Raw genomic sequence first — 20181 nt, 5'->3', positions numbered from 1 at the left:
CGAAACAGGGCGGCGGAACAACTAAAAACCGTTGAGAGATCCCTTTGAGCACTGTGCTACCGCTTCTAGCCGCGCCTAGAACGTGTCATCCGAAGTCGCCGGCACAGTACAGAGTACGCGCTCCTATCTCCAAAAAAGATATCGCCCCGCCAAAAATTCGATGTCTTTCAATATCTTCGTGGGTACACACTCCTCCCAGGGAATGACGACAGCGCAAGCAAGCCAATCACGTCAAATCCTGGTCCTTTGAGACAAGCAGCTGTCCTCCCTCGAGCCTGCTGTGACCCCATGTTCTACTTGTCTGGCATTTCGTTCCTAGCCCCCAAGCTCTTCACGTCACTTGCCTGCCAGTCGGTATCAAACTCTCAGACTCACCCCGCCCCCTACCCCTCCATCGCAGTCTGATATTAGCAACAAAGAAACCAACTCGACTCCATCGAGGTTCCGTCTCTGGCATTGCCGTCAAAGAAGGCAACGCCACTACACCGCCAACTCATCTGAGATCTCCTTCCGAGAAGCTAGCTTTCGAATATTATTTTCAAAATGGAGAAGATTACGGACAAGATCGCCGCCCTGCCGGCAGACGCCAACTATTTCTCCTTGGAGTTCTTCCCTCCCAAGACGGCAATGGGTCTCTCCAACCTCCGAGACCGTCTCGACAGAATGGAAAGGGCTCTTCGGCCTCTCTTTGTTAACGTTACATGGGGAGCCGGCGGGTCTACTTCTACAAAGTCACTGGAGCTGGCCGAGATATGCCAGAGGGAGCTTGGCCTCACGACTTGTCTTCACCTGACATGTACAAACATGAGTCGCAAGCTCATCGACAAGGCCCTGGAGGATGCAAAGGCATTGGGCATCCGGAACATTCTGGCACTGAGAGGCGACCCGCCGAGGAAGGACGAGTACCGCGACACGGAGGACTCTGATGTGGATGATATCGAGGACTTCGTCTGGGCTGTTGACCTGGTCAAGTACATTCGCAAGAACTACGGCGACTACTTCTGCATAGGTGTTGCCGCCTACCCTGAGGGACACGCGGATGAGAGCCATCCTCAGGGACAGAGCTTCGAGCACGATTTGCCTTATCTGGTTGAGAAGGTCCAGGCCGGCGCCGACTTCATCATGACCCAGCTCTTCTTCGACATCAAGGCCTATGACAAGTTTGAGAATATTCTCAGAGAACACCCCTCCGGCGCCTTCAAGGATATTATCCTCCTCCCTGGCCTGATGCCCATCCAGAGCTATCAGATGATCAAGCGGACGACCAAGCTCAGCCACGCCAAGATCCCCGACAATCTCATGGCTCGTCTGGACGCGGCCAAGGGTGATGACGAGAAGGTCAAGCAGGTTGGCGTCGACATTCTCAGCGAGCTTGTGGAGCAGGTCAAGGAGGTCAAGAACAGGACCCCCGGCCCCAAGGGCTTCCACTTCTACACCCTCAATCTCGAAAAGGCTGTCTCCTTCATTCTCGAGAGGACAGGCCTCATTCCCGACCCTCAACTTGACAATGAGGAAGCCGTCATCGACGACGGCCCTGGTGTCCCCGTCTCCATCCCCGCAGTCCAGCTCAACGGCCTGTCCCCAATTACCCCCGCAGCACGCGCGCTCTCCGGACGCCGACACTCGTCCATGGGCTCCTCGGACCCGCACAACCGCATCATCGTCTCCTCGGCCTCGAATCCTGCCTACGAAATGACGACCGCCGGACTCATGGCTTCGGAGCCCGTCAACACCCGTGCCAACACACTCGCCATCTCGGAGGGCGTCGGCGCTGTCGGCCGCGAGGCGACATGGGATGACTTCCCCAACGGCCGCTGGGGTGATGCCCGCTCGCCGGCCTACGGTGAGATCGACGGTTATGGAGTCAGCCTGCACATGTCCGTCACGCAGGCCATCCGCCTCTGGGGCACGCCCAAGACGATTCAGGACATCAACAACATCTTTATCCGCCACATCAAAGGCCAGCTCAACGCCATCCCCTGGTCTGAGGAGGAGCTCCTTCCGGAGTCCAACATGATCCAGCAGGAGCTCCTCGAGCTCAACACCCGCGGCTGGTGGACTGTCGCCTCTCAGCCCGCCGTCAACGGCATCCCCTCGCGCGACCCGACCTTTGGGTGGGGCCCGCAGCACGGCTTCGTCTTCCAAAAGGCCTTTGTCGAGCTCTTCATCCCCTCGTCCGACTGGGCCGGCCTCGTCGCGCGCCTCAACGAGGTGACGGACAACACCATCTGTTTCTACGCCGCCAACGCCGCCGGCGACTTCGTGTCCTCGGATTCGAGCGGCGGGCTCGTCCTTGAGGGCACCGAGGCCAGCACCAACGCCGTCACGTGGGGTGTCTTCCCCGGCAAGGAAATCATCACGCCCACCATTATCGAGGAGGTCAGCTTCCGCGCCTGGGCCGAGGAGGCCTTCAAGATCTGGGGCGAATGGTCCAAGGTCTACGGCAAAGGGAGCGAGAGTGAGGCCTTGCTGGAACGGATACGCACCGAGTACTGGCTCGTCAACATCATCCACCACGACTATGTCGAGAGGGATGCGCTATGGAAGTTGTTGTCGGGCGAGAAAGAGAACTAGGGGATTGTCGGAAGTAATTTGTAAAAGCCAAACCAAAAAAAAAAAAAGGGGGGGGGGGGGGGGAGTTGAATAGCCAGACGGACGTTGGTCGGTTATTCTATACGGTTTCCTGGCAATAGTAAATGAGACTTAAAAAAAAATTGGAGATACCCGTCAGATTGGCTCTTGAGACTGTCTACCGTTGCTGCTGGCCTTGGGGTCCGAGTATGTACTGTTTTAGGCACGACTATTTCAGCAGCGCTCAAGAAGAAGCAACTTGATCCGGAGCGCTGCAGCTACCTCCTTCCCTCAGGAGAAAACAATAATCAAAAAAAGAAAAAAAACACACACTACCCACTACATCAAATAACCGCGTGGCTCAGGAAAGGAAAAGTGCAAATCATATCGGCCTAGTGCCTTGGTATCATATTAAGTATCTCTTTCACCCAATTCAGCTCTGCGAGCCTGGTGGAGAGATCAACTGCTTAGAGTAGAGTCGAAACGAGCCAGTTCGTTTCCCTTCCGTTGTTCCTTTGTACATGCTTCCCAAGGAAGGTATCGAAATTCTTTACCGATAGACTGGTAGAAAAGCAGGAGGCCCAACGCCAAGTCTGGGTGATGGTATCCCAAAGATGCATAGCAAAAAGAAAAATCGGTCCGTAGAGCAAAACCATAAAGAACCCACGCGTAAAACAGACCCGGAAATGTTTCATGTCCCCGCGTGTCCTCTCTAGACTGCCGAAGCGGCCGCCTTAGATCTCGCCATCATTGCCCATGTAAGGGTTGAAGTCGCCATTGCCGTGCTCCATAGTTTCGACGAAGCTGAAGATGAGCGAGTCATCGTTGAAAGGGGCGGTACCCTGGGAATGGTCGAAGCTGGAGTGGCTGGAGTAGTCGCCATTATGAGTGGGCTGGATAGCAGGCTGGGTAGCGGGCTGGATTGCAGGCTGGATCGCAGGCTGAACCGCAGGGTGGGCGATTGGCTGCTCATAAGCAGGAGTGGGGTCCGCAAGGAGCAACTGCGTCTGCTGCTGCATGACGACGGACTTCGCGTCGATAGGAGCGGGAGTATCGTAGCCCGCGGCATTGTCGGATGTGTTGGCATCACTGTCGGAAGTGGTCAGGTCGACGGCAGCAGCCTGGGCAATGTTTGCAGCCGCGGCGATGGTAGCGGCACGGCTCGGAGTAACGCTGCGGCGGGGATTGGGGGTGTGCGTGTTTTTAGACACACGGCCGTCGAGGATGCGGTCACGGACGCGGCTCTTGGAGGGAGTGTCCTCGACTTCGTTATAGTCGATTTCTTCATCCTCCTCGTCGTCCTCTTCTGAGACGGCTACAGGTCTGACCTGCTTAGTCTTCTTGGCAGTGGTCGAGCGGCCGCCGCCCGAGACACGGGTCTTGGTGGAGGGAGTGCGTGGCTTGCGAGGAGTCGAGAAGGCGCTCGAGGTCGCGCTGGCCGGAAGATTCAGGGCGGTGGCGGGATTGCCGCCGCTGTTGGCCGTCTGCTTGAGAGATTCGGCATCCTTCTTGATGCCTCGGAACTGGAACTGAATACCGTCGGTGGTGGACTCGCCAAAGAACTTGGCAATCTCTGTTGTCATGTATTAGCAAAACATAGACCCCAATCAGGTTTGTCGACCTGGTTGTTGACTTGATAGGATGTGTTCGGAGTGTATTCAGGGGAAGAAGGAACAAGGAAGGTGAGCAGCCAGGGCAGGGAATATGGAGACACAATGAATAGTGTGGAAACCCCGAATCGGCTAGGAAGCAGGAGCGCAACGTTACCCTTCTTCTCCTTGGGCAGGTCCACAGGAATGTCTTTGCAGTCGATGCCCTGCTCATGTGCCTGTTGAAGCGTCCAGATATGATTGCGAATGGCTCTGAAGCGATGATTGAGAGCATCCTTGGTCATGTCCGATCCATAGAACTTCTTAATGTCTGCCGTGCGTCAGGAACGACGTCGACCGTGGATGAAGACAAGCGATAGTTGGTGAAACGGGCAACAGGGTTTGTGATGGGAAGGGGGTAGGGACGATGAATGTGATGACGGCAACAGGCAAGAAAATGGCTGCGGTTCTCACCCTTGTAGTTCCACTTGACCTCCGGATGGGCAGCCACGATGGCGCGGAGAAGACGGGCCTGGGCCTCGTAGGTCTTGAAGTTGGCGGGAGCCATTGTGATATGCAGTCTCTGTAGGCAATATGTCAGTTTTTAGCTAATGGAATAATCGCAGGGCCAAATGATATTCGAGGCGCATGAGTGCGTGTCGCGATGGGCGAGAATGCTCATACCTGGGTGATGAAAGTAGACTTTTGAAAAAGACGTGTGGCTTGCTAGGGATGTGCCTTTGGATAAGCGTGTTAGGTCTGGGTAAGTATTGAAGCAGGTGTGAAGTGAGGTGGAAGGATTGTGTGGTGGGTTGAGAGGTAACAGGTGAGGTAGAGACGGGCGAGAAGGTAGAGGGGTGGCAGCTCGGCAGAAAAAGGTAAGGTGGAGTGGTAAGAGAAGGCAGGCAAGTAAATTTGGAAGGAGTGAGATTCTTTGCACTTGCTGTTGAGGCAGTGGATGGAGAGAGGCCACAGATTGAGAATTTGCGTACTTGTGGTATGCGACTAAAGCCTCGGCGTCGTCTCTTGGAAGGTACGGTAAGTAGCCAAATTTTGTATGTGCTGCGTAGAAGTAAGCGTCGAGTCTAAAGAGTTTTGTGGATAGGGAAGAGTCAAAAAAGGACAAGAAGTGAGGTCAGAAGTTGAATGTTAGGGAAAGGCCCCGGTAAGAAAGCAGGAAGCTGGTAAATGAGGTCTGGATCGGTTGGAAGGAACGAGGAGCCAGACCGGGTGTGGCTTACATGAGATGGAGAGAGCTTCCAGTATCTGTGTAGAATCTAGGATAGTCAAGCTTGGGAGAAAAGGCTGTCAGTAACAGTCTGGTCAAGTATTGGCAATATCAATGCAAGAAGGACAGGAAACCAGGAATGGTTTCGAGGCTCTGAGACCACGCTTCCTCTAATCTAAAGAGGACTTGCTGACTACCAGTAAGTTCCTGAGCAGGAAGTGCAGGCAGCAACTACCAGGTGGCTTGATGGGACAATGGCACTAAAGGAGCTGTTACAGAGCAGCCTCTAGATGACTCCAAGCAAGAGCGCTGTCGCCGTTACTAACGAGGCTATAAAATATGTACCATGAAGCCTCCATACTAGGTACAGCTGGGGTCCGAGACTCCTGCTAGGCAGGCTCTCGAGAGCAGCGGTCAGAGATCACAGGTATCCAGTGGGCTACCTGTTTGATGTGTAAAAGGCTGCGTCATTGCGTGGAGCGGTGGCAGTCCAGAGCGGATGCATGACATTGACATGGCACAACTACTTGGAGGTAGAGAAGAGCTGATTCGAAACAGTAAGGAAAAGCTGCCATGTTTGCTTACCCACGATGAAATGAGGTCCCCTTTCAAGTCTTCAGTCCAGGGTAGAGACTAGCCAATTAGAGAAAACTAGAAGAACGACCATGTAATAATGGCCGGGCACCAGCTGACTTGAACCTTTCTAAAGCCCAATCGAGTCTGTTCTTTGAGTGAAGGTCAAGACCAGACTCGACGGAGTACAAGGAACACCCAAGCACCGGGAACGTGAGGTACTGGGATGAATGCTGACGGAGTTGAAGCCAGCGACGAAGCTCCTCAGTGCAAAGGTAGCTAGCTAGCTTGGCCACGAGTTGTCAAACTTCTCGAAAGATTTCGAACAGCCGGTGCTGGTGAACAGTGAACTCGGGCGCTGGAAGAGCCTTGTCGGTTTCGATTCGAGACTTTTGCTGGTTGGCCGGGTGAACAGGAAATAAGGTGTTGAAATGGAGACAAAAGAACCGGTGTGGGTCGCAGGATACAGAGTATTGAGAAGGATTGTAGTGAAGCGTTTTTGCAAAGGAGTGGATTCGAAGAGAGATCGGTATTGGGCATGCGCTCGCTCTCTTGAGTTGATAGAGGTCCCGAGATGGCGGTTTAGGACGACGAAGGTATGGTACTGCGGTTGACAGTCGGGTGGTGGCCAATTCGAAAAGTGGGAGGCTGGGAGCCTCTGGGACTCCTGAACAGATGCGATGTTATGTGCTTGCTTGATAAAAAGGTACCTTAGCAAGAACATGCGCAAATGTGCAAAATGCCAGAACAGCAACGGTTGGCTTGAAAAAAGTTTTGATTAAAAGAAATGGGTATCCTGACAGATCCACGTCAGATTGAACAGCATCTTTACGCCGTTCGTGATGTCAAAAACGCGCCCTGAATGCAGCCGTGCAAGTAGTCGCTAACATCGAGTAACGACCTCTCGCACTCATGCAGAGACGGTTGAGCTCACCTCGCTCGCTCGCTCGTCACAACCCCTGCATTCCCACGGCAATTACAATTGGCCCCTGAGACTCCCTGTCTAATCCCTGTCTAAGCTACCATCCATATCTTGCGCCGCATCTCGCAGGAGGTTAGTGTACAACGTTTGGCTATGCGGGTCTTACATGTCGAAGGAAACCGAAGAAACATTGATGCGGCAGAACAAGCAAGCAGAACAAGCACACCACCGGACGTTCATCGCAGCTCCTTGCCGTACGGACTGGAGGTTCTACGACCGGCGGGGCTGGACCTCCCGCTGACGTGCTCGGGCAGAGGCGGCTTGTAGACGCCGTTCGGGTACTGAGGGTACTGGGACATAGGGTGCTCCTTTACCTCACCCTTCTCACCGTCGCCATACATGAGGTACTGGACGCCGAGAAACGAGTCACAACAAGCCTGGAAGATGCCGCACAGCTTGAAGGCCCAGGTAATCTCCGTCGTCGACGTGAAGAACCAGAACATCTTCATGGCGTCACCAATCAGCCAGCTCGCCAGTACAGAGAAGCGGAACCCCTTGCAAGACTGGGAACGCGCGTTGGCAAAAACCTGAGGCAGGGGTAGCGTCGCCTCTACCGAGAGACCGACGTAGCCGATGATCGTGGAGTAGGTCTGGTATAGCGGTCGCACGGGCGCAAGGAGCAGTTCGCAGACAGTCAGGCCGATAAAGAGGTAGAGCAAGAATTGCCAGTAGCTGAGATACAAGTCAGTCGCGGTGAAAGGCATGACGGCGCACGCAAGGCGAGAGACTCACGGCTTGGGCGACCTCCACTGCCAGAAGTGGTATGGCCTCTGCGACCCGAAGACGGGTCCATCGTTGACGTTCGCAAAGGGCGTCGCGGCCTCTCCTCCTTTGGACGAAGGGGGCAGACGGTGGTCGAGGGCAATTTTGAGCAAGATGACTTGCATTACAATCATCAGTAGGGCCTGGATGAGCAGGGCGGTATCGAATCGCGAGCCGGGCCAGTAGAAGATCCTGCGGCAGAAATTAAAGTGTCAGCTGGGCTCCGGAAGCGACGGGCTTGACGATCGTGACGTACTTCAGCAGAGAGGCTACCAGCATGATCAACGGGATATCGAGGGAGAAGCCGGCGCTCGACTTCTTCTTGTGCATCGACAAGGCCTGGTCGCTGTAGGAGAGGACAGGCGACAAGATGAGGAAGATCGGGGCCAAGTAGCCCGCAAAGGACGTTAACCAGCGCATGGTTGCGGTAGAGGGAGGGTCTCTCGAGTTGGCAGGGCGCAAAGGAGGTTGAAACAGGCGATTTATCGACCAAGCCAGATAGGCAGCAAAAGCAACGGTTGTAGGGGGGCCGGAAGAGGGACGTGTAATCTTTTCGTCCAAAAGTTGTTGGCGGACGCGTCGAAACCAGAAAGAAAAGAAGTGACGAAGCGGAGCGCGGCGGACACACACTGGGTTGCAGGCGGGCGGTCGCAAAAGTGATTGTTGAGGCCAGTCTGAAATTGAAGAAATTGGATACTGGATGTAATTTTTAGGGGGAGCCAATGGCTTGACTGCCCGCTGAGACAGGTTGGACTGCCCACCAAGTAAGTGTCGATTTGCTTGTTTTTGGCACTGACGTCGCCTTTTTTCCCACCCAAATGTAGCAAGTCTCCTCAATCCCGTGTGGATTTTAGCGGGACAGTTTCGCCTGTGACGGGGTTTTATTACCGCCAGTGGAGAGCACAGGCGGGTGAAAGAACTTCAGAAGGAAAAGCTGCCAGCAGACTGTCACTCAGATACACGACACAAGCAGGACACGGGCACGACCTCGAGGGACCCGAACGGGGACGTGGGAGGATCCCGGAGCCCCGAAACTTTGGATCCTCTAGTGGCGGGACTCGTAGCGGAGGGACAGTTGCGCTACGACTGGACGGGCACACTAAACCTTTCCTGGTCCACTCCCGTACTGCCATTGCATCCGAGACGCGATGGTTCACCTGTATCAGAGGGTGTAAGATGCTAGCGAGAGATATCGTGACCTGTGCTCGGTTCGGGCCCATCGGATGGAAATCTTGCGATGGCAGGCTCAAGCATGACTGACCGTTAGTTACTGTTACTGTACTTGCGTTTCCACCTGATGTAGGTAGACTATGTAGCAGGTCGTCTCAGCCCAAGGCACACACGGATCCCGTACACATCTTGATGCCTTTCTTGGCCTGAGGCCACACATACTCGCAGAACGCGACTCGCATTTCCCCTTCTTCTTCACTTGCCCCTCTCTATTATGTACAGTCACACAACTCCCTTCATGGGCCACACCAGCCACAGGCTGACCCGTTTGTCGCCGGGAGGACGGAAGAGCGGTCGGTGGTTCAGTCCAGCCACAATTCATGCGCCCCTGACGCCCGGACGCTGGCATGTTTAGGTAGAAGCGGGAACATCTGAAGTTTAAGCCTGACAGATGCAAACTTGCTTGTCGCAGGCACCGTAGGAGTCCTGGGTCTGTCCAGAGCCCCGACTGCAGAGAGAGAAAGTCACCGCTCCAGCCACAAAACGGGAAAGGTGCCCCGCCATGAAAAACGAAGGAAAAAAAAGTCCCCACGACGCCAATCTCCTCCAACCACTCTTATCGTTTATCTGCAGCCCCGGCTGCCCCGCCAAAATTTTGTCAATCACCCCGCCATATCGGAGGCCGACTCATTCAAGATGGCGCCGCCCAAAAACTTATCTTTATCGCCATCAGTCACTCCGGGAGAGACATCCCCCTTGATCGCTGGAAGCTCCCCGTGTCCTACGCCCACAGTAGGCAACATGGAGTTCCTCACTCTCGTCGGATCCGAGGCCTATACGGCTAAGCAGGCCGAAGAGCTCAAGACGCGCATTAACAAGACCCAAGACTCTAACAAGGTTGCCAGCGTCGCCGGCATCTGGGTCTACTACGTCCACCTCAAGAACAGCGACAACAACCTCATCGTCCAGCAGAAGCTGACCAAATGGCTCGCCCTGCCCGACCAGACCAATGCCCAGATCCCCGCCAACACTGATACCCAGAAGACGTACTACGTCACCCCGCGCAACATCTCGCCCTGGTCGTCCAAGGGAACCAGCATCACGCACGTCTGCGGCCTTTCCGGCCACATCGACCGCATTGAGCGCGGCCGCGCCATCACCGTCAACTTTGAGAACCCCGTCTCCGACGACGACATCGCCTTCAAGGATGTCGTCTACGACCGTATGACCGAGACGATTGGCCTGTCTCGCCCCGACCTGACCGCCATGTTCATCGAGGGCCAACGCTTCCCCTTAGAGATCGTCGACATCTTCGGCAATGCCGACCCCGTCGCCACCCTCAAGTCCTACAACAAGCAGTTCGGCCTGGCCATGGACGACTCTGAGATCGAGTACCTCGTCGAGGTCTTCAAGCGCCTCGGCCGCAACCCCCACGACGTGGAGCTCTTCATGTTCGCCCAGGTCAACTCGGAGCACTGCCGCCACAAGCAGTTCAACGCCAACTGGACCATCGACCAGCAGCAGATGGGCCACAGTCTCTTTGGCATGATCAAGAACACCCACAAGTCCAACCCCAACTTCACCGTCTCCGCCTACAGTGACAACGCCGCCGTGCTCCAGGGAGAGACCGCCAGCTTCTGGGCCCCTGACTACTCCACTGGTAGCTGGAAGCTTACCAAGGAGGTCGTCCACGTCCTCATCAAGGTCGAGACGCACAATCACCCCACCGCCATCTCCCCCTTCCCCGGTGCCGCCACCGGTGCAGGCGGTGAGATTCGCGACGAGGGTGCCGTCGGTCGCGGTTCTGCCCCCAAAGCCGGTCTCTGCGGTTTTTGGGTATCTGACCTGCTGATTCCCGATGAGAAAGCCCCATGGGAGGTCGACCTGGGCAAGCCCGCCCATTTCGCCAGCAGTCTCGACATCATGTTGGAGGCCCCCATCGGCAGCGCCCGCTTCAACAACGAGTTCGGCAGACCCTGCCTGCTCGGTTGTTTCCGCACCCTCCTGACTGACGTCGGCAAGGAGGACTCTCCTGAATGGCGCGGTTACCACAAGCCGATCATGATCGCTGGTGGTGTCGGAACCGTGCGCCCGCAGCACGCCCTCAAGGAGCTCGGAGACGTCCACGACGGGGCACACGCCATCGTTCTGGGTGGCCCAGCCATGCTCATCGGTCTCGGCGGAGGAGCCGCCTCCAGCAGTGCATCAAACGAGGACACGGCCGAGCTGGACTTCGCCAGTGTCCAGCGTGGCAACCCTGAGATGGAGCGCCGCGCGCAGATGGTCATCGATACCTGCGCCGCTCTGGGTGAGCAGAACCCTATTGCCATGATCCATGATGTGGGCGCTGGCGGTCTGTCCAACGCCCTCCCCGAACTTGTCAAGGATGCCGGTTTCGGTGGCAAATTCGAGCTTCGTCAAGTCCACAGTGCAGACAGCAGTATGAGCCCGCTGCAGATTTGGTGCAATGAGGCCCAGGAGCGTTACGTCCTGCTTGTCAACAAGGAGAACGTCAACCGCTTCGTCAGCATCTGCCGTGAGTATACCCCCCGCTTATCCCCTTTCTTTTTGCGCAGAAGTTGCCCCTTGTTCCTTTGCTAAACCAAACCCTCCAGGTCGCGAACGGTGCCCCTTCTCTGATGTCGGAACTGTCGTCGCCATGGATGCCGAGGGTAACGCAAAGCTGACTCTCAGCGACCGCGACTCTCCCGAGAACCCCATGCCCATTGACCTCCCTTTCAATGCCCTCTTCCCTCCCGGCCGCCGCCTCGAGCGTGTCGTCGAGTCCCGAAAACTGGACCTGCCTGCCTTCTCCGCTGCCTCATCTCTGGCTGCCGCTGGCGTTGCTGATGCCACCGACGCTGCCGCTCTCATCACCGCCGCAACCGAGCGGGTCTTCCGCATGCCCGCCGTCGGCTCAAAGTCCTTCCTCATCACCATCGGCGACAGGACCGTCGGCGGTCTCTCCGTTCGCGACCAGATGGTCGGTCCCTGGCAGACCCCCGTCGCCGACTGCGCGGTCACTGCGACCTCGTTCAGCCTCGGCTCCAACGCCCGCACCGGCGAGGTCATGGCTATGGGCGAGAAACCCCAGCTCGCCCTCATCTCCCCTGCTGCCTCTGCCCGTATGGCCGTCGCCGAGAGTCTGCTCAACCTTGGCGCCGCCGACTTCCTCGGTCAGCTGGACCGTGTGAAGCTGTCGGCCAACTGGATGGCTGCCGTCAACCACCCTGGCGAGGGCGCCGGTCTGTACGAGGCCGTCCGCGCCATCGGCATGGAGCTGTGCCCTCAGCTCAAGATCTCCATTCCCGTCGGCAAGGACTCGACCTCGATGAAAGCGTCGTGGAAGGACCGCGAGTCCGGCGAGGCCAAGAGCGTCACGGCGCCCATGTCCGTCATTATCACCGCCGTCACCGTCGTCGATGACGTGCGCAACACCTGGACCCCCCAGCTCCGCCGCGTCGAGGACGTCGGCGAGACGATCCTCCTGTACGTCGACCTCGCCGAGGGCAAGAAGGCCATGGGCGGCTCCGCCTTGGCGCAGTCACTGAGACAGATGGGTAACGAGGCACCTGACGTGCGCAACGTGGATCTCATTACGGACTACTTTGATGCACTGCAGCAACTACACAAGAGCGGCGTCGTGCTCGCCTACCACGATGTCTCCGACGGTGGCCTCATGACCGCCGTCGCCGAGATGATGTTCGCCGGCCGCTGCGGCGTCGACCTCATGCTCGACGGCATCGCCAAGTCGGACGCCCCTAACGACCTCCTTGAGGCTCTCTTCCACGAGGAGCTTGGCGCCGTCTTCCAGGTCCGCAAGGAGGACGAGACCAACTTCAAGCGCTGCTTCGCCACCTGCGGCCCTCCCCCGGGCCTCATCCGCAAGTTTGGCGTCGTCCAGCCCAAGACCAACCAGACGCTCAACGTCCGCTACGGCGGCCACACGCCCATCGTCAGCCTCGGCCGCGTCGAGATGCAGCAGTGGTGGTCGAGGACGTCGTACGCGATGCAGAGAGAGCGGGACAACCCGGCGTCCGCCGACAGCGAGTACGCCCTCGTGGCCGACTCGGCCGACCCCGGCCTGTCGTTCAACCTTACCTTCTCCCCCTCGGAGAACATCATGCCCCTGACGGCGTCCCTGGGCAGCCTGCTCCGCAAGGCGCCCCGCGTCGCCATCCTCCGCGAGGTGGGCGTCAACAGCCACCGCGAGATGGCCTTCGCCTTCAAAGCGGCGGGCTTCGACCCCGTCGATGTGCACATGTCGGATGTGCTCGCAGGCCGGTCGCTTGCGGACTTTGTGGGCGTCGCGGCGGGCGGCGGCTTCTCGTACGGTGACGTCTTCGGCGCCGGCGTCGGCTGGGCGCAGTCCATCCTCGAGCACAAGCACGCGCGCCAGGAGTTTGAAAACTTCTTCAAGCGCCCTGACACGTTCGCGCTCGGCGTGTGCAACGGCTGCCAGATGATCACGCGCCTTCGGGAGCTGATCCCGGGCACCGAGAACTGGCCGACGTTCGTTGAGAACGCCAGCAGGCAGTTCGAGGCGCGCTTCACCATGGTCAAGATCGACGAGTCCCGCGCGGCGACGCCGTCCGTCTTCCTCCATGGCATGGACGGCTCATCCCTCCCGATCGTCGTCTCGCACGGCGAGGGCCGGGCATCGTTTGCGAACCCCAACGCCCTCGACAACCTCGGCGACGAGGGCCTCGTGCCGCTGAGGTACGTCGACAACCGCCTGCGTGTCGCTGGGCCGGAAAGCTACCCGCACAACCCGAACGGCAGCCCTGGCGGCGTGGCTGGCGTCAGGAGCAGGGACGGCAGGGTCTTCGCCCTCATGCCCCATCCCGAGCGGACCATCATGGCGGACGTCGGCAGCTACATCCCCCCGGAGCAGGTCGAGGCCTGGGGCGAATTCGGCCCGTGGGTCAGGATGTTCAAGAGCGCCAGGCGCTGGGTGGGCTGATCTCTCCCTCCTTCGACCTTGCCTTTAGTGGCCGGATGCTATTCTCCTCTGCCTGAGATCAGGGGGGGTCGGCTATGGTTCTTTTCAGTATCAAGGAAAAAAGGAGCAAGGTGTATCACGGCGGCGGTGGGAAGCATGAGAGACAGAATAGGCATAGACAAAAAAAAGCCGATCAAAACCATACAACACTTTTGATTCCAGTTTTTTATTACATTTTATATACGCATGTCGGGGCAGGGTAGGGATACGGGAGGGTATAGGGAAAGGGGGAATAGATACGTCTATGCAGTTCATAGTTTCACGGAGCAAAAACAAATCCAAAAAAAAAGATGAAAAATTGACAGGCTTTTTTCTTCTTCTTTTCTTTCCCCCTCTTTTCCTCTCGCACTTGGCGGCTTTGAGAGGGACTTGACTAGTCAAGTCCCGACTTATCCCATAGCCAGCAGAAGATGGAGATACCTACCTGGATACCCAGATGGAGAAAGGGAGAGCAACAAAGGCCCGAAAACCTGCGGCCAAGCCAGGCCATGCCATACCATGCGCGAGTGAGGAAAATGGGTGAGAGGAAAAGGAAAGGAGGGGGCCAGTCGCATCCGTATCCGCCTCCGCAGGCCAACCTCCTTCTCGTTCTACTCTCCTTGACCATACCGCAACAAGAAGCCCACCATCTCCTACGAGATATGTCTGTTGTCTCGATTAGGGATGGCTGACTGGGCAGGATTCTATCCCCCCCCTTCTTTCTTGTCCCCTTGTGCGTGAAGAGTTGGGGGAAGACGGGGGTTAGGCAGAGCCCGGCCCAGGAAATGGGACACGCGCATGGAAGGAATGGCCGCAGGAATAAGAGATGCAGTGAACGCTCGACGTACTTGTTCCTTCAATCCTTTCGTCAAGGACCGGTGTCGCCTCCTACTAACGCTCCTTCAGCCAATGCCTCTCTCTCTCTCTCTCTCTCTCTCTCTCGCGCGTTCCCGGGCCCATCGCCCATACTGTTTCTTCTACGCACTTACCGTTGGATGGCGCGGAGGTTGCCTCGGAGAAGCACGTATCCTCTTCTTTAGGTAAAATGGTTTCTCTCTTTGGATGACCTAGTGGGGAGACCTGCAGGTCTGCTACGTCTCGAGTTCGATTCAACATCATCATGAACGCCGACGGTGTGTCTTCCCAGATGCCGACGGCAATGATGGAGCACTCGTCATCTGCCTCCCCTCCCTCCAACTGCCCTGCGCCTCTGGCCTCGAACAGCACACACGAGAGACCGCGAGAGACTGCGAGCAAAAGTCCCCTTTACAACCGGCGGCATTGCGTCCCGAATCGAGCTGTTAAGGATATACTCTGTGGCGTTCTTGAACCCCCTACCTCTCGCAAGCTCTCCCTAAAACCCGCGCCTCCGATGTGATGGTCATGTTCACTGCAACGGTTGGTCCCGGCTGTATGGGTACGCCTGCCCATCATCCGCCATCTGGACCAAGGCTCGCCTAGAGGCCATCTTGAGGCGCGCAAGTCGTATGCCGCAGCCGTGGCGCTTGTCAACGGGCAATGCGGGACTTGAAGCCAGTCGACGACCGAGAGAAGAGCCGTGACACAAATAGCTGGCCGATGGACGCCCAACAAGAGTGACGACGTGCAGGCGTATACACTACGGTATGTACAGGGTACGCGCAACGCACTTCTGCGGCGACGAAGCACACAAAACCTCATCCCTCCCACCCCCCCCTTCACAACCACAGCAGCGCCCACCACACCCCTTAGAAGGGCTCTCGGAACAGCAAAGGACGCTTGAGGGGTAAGTTCTATTGGAAGAGGACCATCTCTAGTCCATGGTGGCTTCGGCAATTTAGGGTGGCGCTTCCTTCTCCTGGGGCACCGTCGTCTATTCAGGCCCGATGACAGGTCGGAATGGCGGCTATTGATCGCGATGCATGGCGGACGCGGACATGTATGGTGCCCGACAGCCTCGTGAAATTACCCTGTTGGCTGGAAACCCCAGCAGAGGCGCCGGGTGTGGACGAGGTCCCAATAGGTGTAATGCGCAAGTGGTCTGCCATGGCATCAAGGTCTTGCTTGGGTCGACGTTCGGATGCTCGTTGGTTCCCAGAAAACCCAGCAGCGTTCGAGATGACACACTTGGGGTCGCCCAGTGTCGTCGGGCGAGTGATTAGCTACATCCGGCCTGCTGCGCCATTTGTCGGCGAGGTTGCTCTGCATGGCGTCTTGTCTCTCTCCTCTCAGGTTGTCTCGCCTGTGCCGCAAAGCCTGTGTTTTTCGACCTCCTCGGATATGGCAGCGTATGCTCATGTGCTCAACCACCAACTGGCAGATGGAGACCGGCTTTATCCAGGCCCAGGTTGCGACCCCATCTCATGGGCATGGAGCGTCAACCATTACAGAACAGTCTGATGGCCGCATGAACCCATAGTGGAAGCAGAAGACTTTCCGTCGAGATGAGAAAGTTCGTGTTGGCAGGGCCATCCATCATCCCCCCTCCCTCTCCTCTTTCTCGTGTGGCGGGCCGTCGTCGAAGTGAAGATGAATTGCCTGGTTGAATGACCAGTCAGAAAGCCCCAAAGCAGCAAAATCTGAGGCGGCCCCCCTTCCATCGCAATGGCGCGGTAATCCGGGACTCCGCAAGGCAATTTGTCGAGTGCCGATAGCCAATCTTGGCGACGGATCAGAACTTTCTGGCCGTTCACCCCGGCCGCAACGGCCCCCGCCCCATATCCGCACAGAGATCCAGGGGGGGGGGAGGCCGCATGCCGCATCCCATCCCATCCCCTCCCATCCCAGAATCCCAGGGGGGGGTTTGGGGAAGGAAGCTTTGGCCAGGCACCGTAGTTTCATTGTCCTCCTGGGACATACTGGGTCCTCCTGAGGCGCGTCGTAAACGACCAGATGCAGCCACGGAGGGCTCCACGGATAAGCGCGCAAGTGCCAATGAGAACGACTGCCGTGGACGGGGCGCCCAGGTCCAGATTGCCATAGTGGTGCCATGTTGTGAAGCCCCAAGTCCCGAAAGGTTAGAGTGGCAACCCCCTGACAAGCGTCGCACGCAGTACCGCAGCGAGTTAGCCTTATAGATGGGCTCAAACAATAATAGATTGGTAATGGTGAACAAACGAGCAGCAGCGTTTCCGTACTTGCTTGCATACCTTGTACATCGTACTGCATCCGTAGGCGTGTGCTGGGCTTCCGAACAGGGGAGAGGGAGCAGCTCACAGGTGGTCGCCGCCGCCGCCGCTTGTCGTGCGTGCGGCGTGGACGGATCTGTGGGAAAGCCACCCATCCATCCATACATACCCTCTCATCCCCCCCCTCGTGGCCTCGCACGCTGTGCCTGTGCCATGCTTGAAGCACGACGGCCCTTGGTTCTGGCTGGAAGCAGGGCCGCAGACCAGCAGCAACGCTAGAAAAGCACGATGCCATGGCAGCGTCTCGGCAGCTGCTCGCTGTAAGGCAGGGAGAAGGTACTTGGGCGTGGCGAGGCAAAAAGGGAGAAGACAACTGAGCCGGCTCATTGGGTTCTTGCGCGCGCGTGTGTTTGTACACGTGTGTAAAGTTACACATAGAATATGATGGGTTAGCAGCTAGTGATGTACGTTGGGAGAGCTGACGTTCGTCGTCCTTCGGATACGCGATGATCGAGGCAGTTGGTTTGACGCCACATCCGGCTTCATCAGGGCAGAATCCAGGGTCCTAATTTCTTCGGCGGCTTCTTGTGGACGAACCGAACGCCATGCACAGAGCAAGCAGTTGGGTAGGTAAGCTTAGATGACCACCGCCTCCAATCTCTCCCCTGGCCGCTGACCGATGGCAGTGACTGGTCCCTCACCAACATAATAATATATGGTCTGATGCGGATGTTTATGGTCTAGTGTGGTGCATCATCCCAACTCGTGCGGGCGGTCTCCCATTCGTGTCCCTTCCGTTGACACTACTTGTGGATGGGGCGGCCAAGGTCAGTCGGTCGCTTGCTTCTTTTTGGCAACCATCATGCTCTTCCAGGCTCATGGTATCGCTGTTCGAGCCAGCAGTCCGGGAGTCGCGCTATCTGATCGTGTGTACTGGAGATTGATGCTCAAGGATGGGATGGTGTGCTTGAATAGGGAGGGAACATTGGCTAAGGACGACATTCGGCAGGGTATGGTACGGCAGCCCGTGAGTGACCCGGGTACGGTGCCAGTCCCAGTCTAAAGTCCTTGTTAGTGGCCGGCTGCGCAAAGTCTAGGTAGGGCAGGTCCCTAGCATCAGATATCCGAAGGCTAGGGAGCACTGGCCTTGTCTTGACAGGTGGTGGCCCCCATGACCCCTGGTCCAACGGTTGGTGCTGGGAAGAGACAGGAAGGGCCGGAAACAAAAATCCCTTCAATCAGAGCCACGGAGCTACTGACCACACCGGGAATGGTTCGAGCCTCTAGGGCCCCACGTCATCTTGTTTGGCTCCGAGGTCCATGAACCGTGTCATCGCGGCCTTCAGCCAGCCAGCCCGTCGGGGGATCTGCTCTCCAGGATTTCGGTTGTCGAATTTGGGGGGGTTGCGTGCAACGCGGCTATTCTTAGACGAAGCGGAGAGCACCTTTTCTTTCTATCTTTCCCTCCCCTCTCCCTCTCTCCATTTCTCCCCCGTACACTTTTGTGTGCCTCAGTAAGCCGATGTCCGCATATGATGCTACAGCAACAAATTTCGGCTCAGCATCGCATCTCTCAGTCAAATCAGGGAATGGCTTAAAGAAACGCCTCGTTGGTCGTTTGAGCGGAGCGTAGCTTGGAGCCACACCCTCCCTCCCCCAAAACCAAGTTCCAAAATTGCTCCGAAGCTGATGATGACCAATGTCGCCCTTCCTATTCTATAGGAAATCAAGCGGTGATGCTGAGGACTAACCTCCACCGAGGACAAGATAAGACTCCCCAGCGCCAGGACGGCCAAGTCGCCGCATGCTGTTGTACGAAGGGAGAAGACCTTTAGAGCGCCACGGCTTTCAGATCTGAAGTATCGCAGGGTTGGTCCCGTATGGGGCTCACAGGGCAAGATGGGTGGAACACTCGCTCGACAGCGGTCTGTTGCAGTAGGAGGAGGCTCGGAATGGCACTGGAACAAGGATGAGAGGGATGGCTCAGAGGCCAGCGCCGTCTGTCGCCTGTGCTGTCCAGGCCAGCCTGAGCGAGAGCATGGTGAATACTAACCACCTTGGTAAACGGGCCAAGGCAGGCTAGTGTCGAGGAATGATATCGCAACCGCTGCCGCCCACCAAAGGGATGTCACTTGGGGGCCGATGGAAGTGGAAGGTGGCTGCCCTGCTCTTGGCTCCGTGTCCGTTCCTTCTCCAGTTCTCATACGATGATGGGTGTCCCCGCAAAGGACTGGACATGGCCTGAGCCGTGTCCGTCTTGTGTGATACTGAGCTCCGCAAAGGGTATTATCGACGACGAAGCGAAGAGCTTACCCCTCTCCCCCCCCTGGCCTTCGTTCCTCGTAAGTTCCAGTCCATGTACGAAGGCGGTTGGCTAGCGTCCGATCAAGTTGTGGGAGCCACTGAGAGCTTGCTTCGCTTTACGAAGCCTCTTTGGGCACCACATTCCAGGGATGATGAATTCCGCACCGCACTGTCGCCCTCACGTGCCATGACCCACCCAGCCGAGTAGAGCGGCCGCAATGATTACCTCAGTGGCTGGGTTGCCAACACCTTGTGTTCAAGGCTTGGAAGACAAGACCTCAGCAACTCCGTCCCTGGGCGGTCCCAAATCCCGAGGTTTGTGGGTATAGCTGATTCAGCAAAGTCATCAAAGCCCGATGTCAAGGTCCGTATGTAACCCAACTGTGTAAGCGGCGAGGCCCTGGAGCAGACGTTCGTCCGCCGCGAAGCAGGAAGCTTTCGCCCAAGTGCCGGTGTGCTAGTAATGTCTCTCTCGTGGCTGAAGCGTGATTTTAATCGAAGCATTCCCGACTGGTCCTCCTGCCGATGTCGGGTTTTCCCTACCATGACGGGAGTTGGTTTTGGCCTCCGGAGATGCGCCTGCCACGGGATCTCCTAGCACGTGCGGCTATCGATACCGCCGTCGACTGAACCTGAAGACATGTGCACATTGTATTGCCGAGTAGCGAGAAAGGCAAATAACGCCTGTGGCCCCTGTCATAAGGTCACCGGAAACCCGGCGGGAGTGGGCCTATTCGGCAAATTCAATACCCATGAACCTCTTCGAACTAGGGGCTGTTCGAGGTTAACCATGAGAAGCAGCGCGCCCGTCATCAATGGAGATACTTGGTGATGGTTGGCGCGTTCTTGTTATCCTGCTGCCTAACCATGGCGTGGAGACAAAGGGGGACATGGTGACAAACCTTTTGGAGAAA

At 57.0% G+C, this 20181-nt stretch overlaps 5 protein-coding genes across 5 annotated transcripts; 3 read left to right on the top strand and 2 right to left on the bottom strand.

Moving 5' to 3' along the window:
* Positions 1–543: 543 nt before the first annotated feature.
* On the top strand, positions 544–2574 carry CH63R_04201 (Methylenetetrahydrofolate reductase; the record flags this gene model as incomplete). The annotated part of the gene is made up of 1 exon (XM_018299176.1): positions 544–2574. One exon carries the CDS (start codon positions 544–546, stop codon positions 2572–2574), a length of 2031 nt encoding a protein of 676 aa, XP_018160422.1.
* A 731-nt stretch (positions 2575–3305) lies between these two features.
* On the bottom strand, positions 3306–4728 carry CH63R_04200 (uncharacterized protein; the record flags this gene model as incomplete). The annotated part of the gene is made up of 3 exons (XM_018299175.1): positions 3306–4144; positions 4339–4491; positions 4635–4728. The coding sequence occupies 3 exons, from the start codon at positions 4726–4728 to the stop codon at positions 3306–3308; spliced, it is 1086 nt and encodes a 361-aa protein (XP_018160421.1).
* Positions 4729–7119: 2391 nt separating this feature from the next.
* CH63R_04199 (Pq loop repeat protein) lies at positions 7120–8125 on the bottom strand (the record flags this gene model as incomplete). Its single annotated transcript, XM_018299174.1, has 3 exons — positions 7120–7615; positions 7676–7897; positions 7962–8125. 3 exons carry the CDS (start codon positions 8123–8125, stop codon positions 7120–7122), a joined length of 882 nt encoding a protein of 293 aa, XP_018160420.1.
* A 1446-nt stretch (positions 8126–9571) lies between these two features.
* On the top strand, positions 9572–13838 carry CH63R_04198 (phosphoribosylformylglycinamidine synthase; the record flags this gene model as incomplete). The annotated part of the gene is made up of 2 exons (XM_018299173.1): positions 9572–11411; positions 11491–13838. 2 exons carry the CDS (start codon positions 9572–9574, stop codon positions 13836–13838), a joined length of 4188 nt encoding a protein of 1395 aa, XP_018160419.1.
* Positions 13839–18862: 5024 nt separating this feature from the next.
* Positions 18863–19475, top strand: CH63R_04197 (uncharacterized protein; the record flags this gene model as incomplete). Its single annotated transcript, XM_018299172.1, has 2 exons — positions 18863–19004; positions 19246–19475. 2 exons carry the CDS (start codon positions 18863–18865, stop codon positions 19473–19475), a joined length of 372 nt encoding a protein of 123 aa, XP_018160418.1.
* Between the last annotated feature and the right edge of the window lie 706 nt (positions 19476–20181).

Source organism: Colletotrichum higginsianum, chromosome 3 (genome assembly GCF_001672515.1).
Source record: "Colletotrichum higginsianum IMI 349063 chromosome 3, whole genome shotgun sequence".
NCBI lineage: Eukaryota > Fungi > Ascomycota > Sordariomycetes > Glomerellales > Glomerellaceae > Colletotrichum > Colletotrichum higginsianum.
Note: the sequence above shows the minus strand (reverse complement) of the source record. Positions and strands in the feature narration are given on the sequence as shown.